This window comes from the organism of the source record quoted next, unplaced genomic scaffold (assembly GCF_019419815.1).
Source record: "Pyrus x bretschneideri cultivar Hongxiangsu unplaced genomic scaffold, Pyrus_bretschneideri_v1 Contig14, whole genome shotgun sequence".
Taxonomy (NCBI): Eukaryota; Viridiplantae; Streptophyta; class Magnoliopsida; order Rosales; family Rosaceae; genus Pyrus; species Pyrus x bretschneideri.
In genome coordinates this window covers 201532-205305 of record NW_025999435.1, presented here as the reverse complement: position 1 = coordinate 205305, position 3774 = coordinate 201532, and the positions used below count along the sequence as shown (strand labels likewise).

Below are 3774 nucleotides of genomic sequence, written 5' to 3'. Positions count from 1 at the left end.
CTTGTTCTTGTTCCTGTTGGCACATAACAAAATAAATAAATTTATAATAATAATTGGCAGTGCGACTTTCACATTCATCGTCATACGACAATGCCCCTGCTAGCTCACCAGAATATAATTCAACAAGTAAGAGCCAGCTTAATTTGACTTTGATATAGCCACTCACAGACATTATCTCTCCACCCCATTTACACAGTACAGAAAATCTGCCTATATAAACGGCTCACAACACATCCACCTCCATAAAACAAACAAACTCAAAGCACCTTCCTCACTTCTTAAACAACAAAATGGAGCACTTCTATCTGACCCTCCTCTTAGGGTTTGTCTCCTTCATCACTCTTTCTCTCTCCGTACTCTTTTACCGGCACAGAGCGCAGTTCGTCGGCACCAACCTGCCGCCTGGTAAAGTTGGCTACCCGGTGATCGGTGAGACCTACCAGTTCCTGGCCACAGGATGGAAAGGTCACCCAGAGAAGTTCATCTTCGACCGCATGACCAAGTACTCTTCCGAAGTGTTTAAGACCTCCCTCATGGGCGAGAAGGCCGCCATCTTCTGCGGCGCAGCCTGCAACAAGTTCTTGTTCTCCAACGAGAATAAGCTCGTCACTGCATGGTGGCCCAGCTCCGTTAACAAAGTCTTCCCTTCTTCTATGGAGACTTCCGCCAAGGAGGAGGCCAAGAAGATGAGAAAGATGCTTCCCAACTTCATGAAGCCCGAAGCTCTCCAGCGATACATCGGCATCATGGACACCGTCGCCCGACGCCACTTCGCCGAAGGCTGGGAAAACAAGAAGGAAGTTGAAGTTTTCCCCCTCGCCAAGAAGTAAGTCTTCGTCTAGTATTTTATTATTAGAAAGTGATTTATGTTAACAATCTAATAACATAACAATCACATAATGTATCACTATGTAATATTAATATCTGATCATGGATGTTATGTATGTTTGAACAAACAGCTACACCTTTTGGCTTGCTGCACGGTTGTTTGTGAGCCTGGACGACTCGGTTGAAATCGCCAAGCTAGGCGACCCGTTCGCAGTTTTGGCCGCTGGACTCCTATCGATGCCTCTGGATTTCCCGGGAACTCCGTTTTACAAAGCGATCAAGGCATCCAACTTCATCAGGGAGGAGCTGACGAAGATCATCAAGCAGAGGAAGATAGACTTGGCGGAGGGCAAGGCGTCGCCGACGCAAGACATATTGTCACACATGTTGTTGTTGTGCGACGAGCACGGAAGTCACATGAAGGAACACGATATCGCCGATAAGATTTTGGGGCTGCTGATTGGTGGCCATGACACAGCCAGCGCTACGTGCACTTTTATTGTCAAGTATCTTGCCGAACTTCCTCATATTTATGACGAAGTCTACAAGGGTAATTATCAAAATAGATGGTCATTTATCCTTTAAATTTATTAAAAGTGAAAATTTAATAGGCGTAATTTTAGCGTTTTAATCCCAATTTTAAGATCAAACTCAATTATGAATACATTTTTTTAATGTGAAAAAAATAGAGGCGCTCTCTCTCTCTCTATATATATATATTTATATATATATATATATATATATTCTATTTTCTTTGAACTTTGGTTGAGTCGGCACGGCAGGTAGGCAGGCAGAGGCTAATACACATAGTAGTAAAAAAAGATCAGCCAGGCTGGCCTTGCTGATTCTTCTCCTGCAATTACATATTTAACATATTTTTATTTTAATAACTTAATATTAGATTATTTATTTATCTGGCACTGATTGATTACTTACGATAATATTAATTAATATAATGAACAGAGCAAATGGAGGTCCTAAGCGCAAAAGCCCCAGGGGAGTTGTTGAATTGGGATGACCTACAGAAGATGAAATACTCATGGAACGTAGCTCAGGAAGTTCTCAGATTGGCTCCACCTCTTCAAGGAGCTTTCAGGGAAGCCTTGTCTGACTTTGTCTTCAATGGTTTCACCATTCCAAAGGGCTGGAAGGTACATATACACACAACACACATATATAGCATCTAATAACCTCTCTTTTTTTTTTTTTTCTTTTTTTCTTTTTTTCTTTTTTCTAATTCAACAACTTTCGTTTGTGAGATTTGAGCTGGAATTTAGTATTTAATTTTGTGTGGTATATTGCAGTTATATTGGAGCGCAAACTCAACACACAAGAACGCAGCTTACTTCCCGGAACCATTCAAATTCGACCCTTCAAGATTCGAAGGAAAAGGTCCAGCACCATACACGTTTGTGCCCTTTGGAGGAGGTCCTAGGATGTGCCCCGGCAAAGAGTACGCCCGATTGGAGATCCTAGTGTTCATGCACAACTTGGTGAAGAGGTTCAAATGGGAGAAAGTCATTCCCAATGAGCAGATGGTAGTTGACCCAATGCCCGTGCCCGCCAAGGGACTCCCTGTCCGCCTTTTTCCTCACCCTAAGACCGCCGCAGCTTAATTATCTAGCTAAGCTTATACTTGAAAGTAAAAAAACCATCAAACAAGGCTTTGTATTTTTTTTTCTTGGTTATTGTATTCGTTCTTCGAGTTCTCTGTACGTCCTTGTTTTTTTTTGTTTTTTTTTTTTTTTAATGCAATCACTTCTTCTGTAACAAAATCTTGTACCGTTGTACGTGGCCACTTGATGATATCATGTTTCAAGACATGAAAATGTATAATGGAAATCTCAATCAAATAATATATTGTTAGCGGCAGCTTCCTAATGCCTCTTCCTCGACATTTCACTGTATGCTTGGATATTATACATGGTCACTTCGTCCCTTCAGTACATATTATACCATGAGATATTTTTTTATATGTCTAAAACACAAGCAGATACATCATGTGTTATAATCAAGGTTCTCAAAAACACTAGACGTTAGTCGGGCGGCGGGTTAGAGCCTAGCGCCTAGACGGCTGGGTGGCGGTCTAGGCAGGCGCCTAGGCAGATTTAGATAAAATTCTTGTATATTTTGTAAATAAATGCATACACTTACAAAAAATTATATTTGTATCAAATCTATAGATAAGATAATAAAATAATGATAAAATGCAAAAAGAGTATCCAACAAGTCCAAAATTTTAAACACATTAAGCATATATATCATATAACAATAGTGAAGAGTATTATAGGATGACACATGTACAACAAGTTCATAATTCAAACCACATATAAATTAATCAAATTGACGACATAATATATATAAATAAACATTGATACTATGTTATTTTAAAAAAAAAAAAATATATGTATATATGTTAAATATGAGGATACATGTAAAGCTCAAAAATTGTATCATTTTGTAAGCCCATATTATTGGGCCCCTCAATAAAATAAAACATTGGTCCTGCATTCATTTTTTAATTAATCCTTCACCGACTGTTTAAAGGTGCTAGCTAAAGCAAAAAGTTGCAAATTGCTTAAAACCTTAACTCGCAGCTTTTTACAATTACACTCATCTTCTACAACTTGCTGCCACACCCATCTATGCAAACCTTCTACAACTTGTCGCCATCACCCATCCCTGCAATTGCACAAATCTCATCTACCTCTCTCTCTCTCTCTCTCTCTCTCTCTCTCTCTCTCTCTCCATATTCGACTTCTCTTCTAGCAAACAGAAAGGCTGACAACGAGACTCGGGGAGACAAGAAGGTTGTGAATCTCGCGATAGAAGTTTCTTTTCCAGACCTCCTAGTGTCTGCTCAGCCCACCTAGGCCGCGTTTTATAACTGATTATAATTTAAATAAAAAGAATTTTTATTTGTTAGAACTAAATTTGTGCATATCC

The 3774-nt window shown here is 39.5% G+C and overlaps 1 protein-coding gene across 1 annotated transcript; it reads left to right on the top strand.

The window, feature by feature from the left end:
* The first annotated feature begins 232 nt into the window (after positions 1–232).
* Positions 233–2725, top strand: LOC103965050 (beta-amyrin 28-monooxygenase). The gene is made up of 4 exons (XM_009378064.3): positions 233–826; positions 960–1378; positions 1792–1979; positions 2133–2725. The coding sequence occupies exons 1-4, from the start codon at positions 291–293 to the stop codon at positions 2442–2444; spliced, it is 1455 nt and encodes a 484-aa protein (XP_009376339.2). The 5' UTR covers positions 233–290; the 3' UTR covers positions 2445–2725.
* The last annotated feature ends 1049 nt before the right edge of the window (positions 2726–3774 follow it).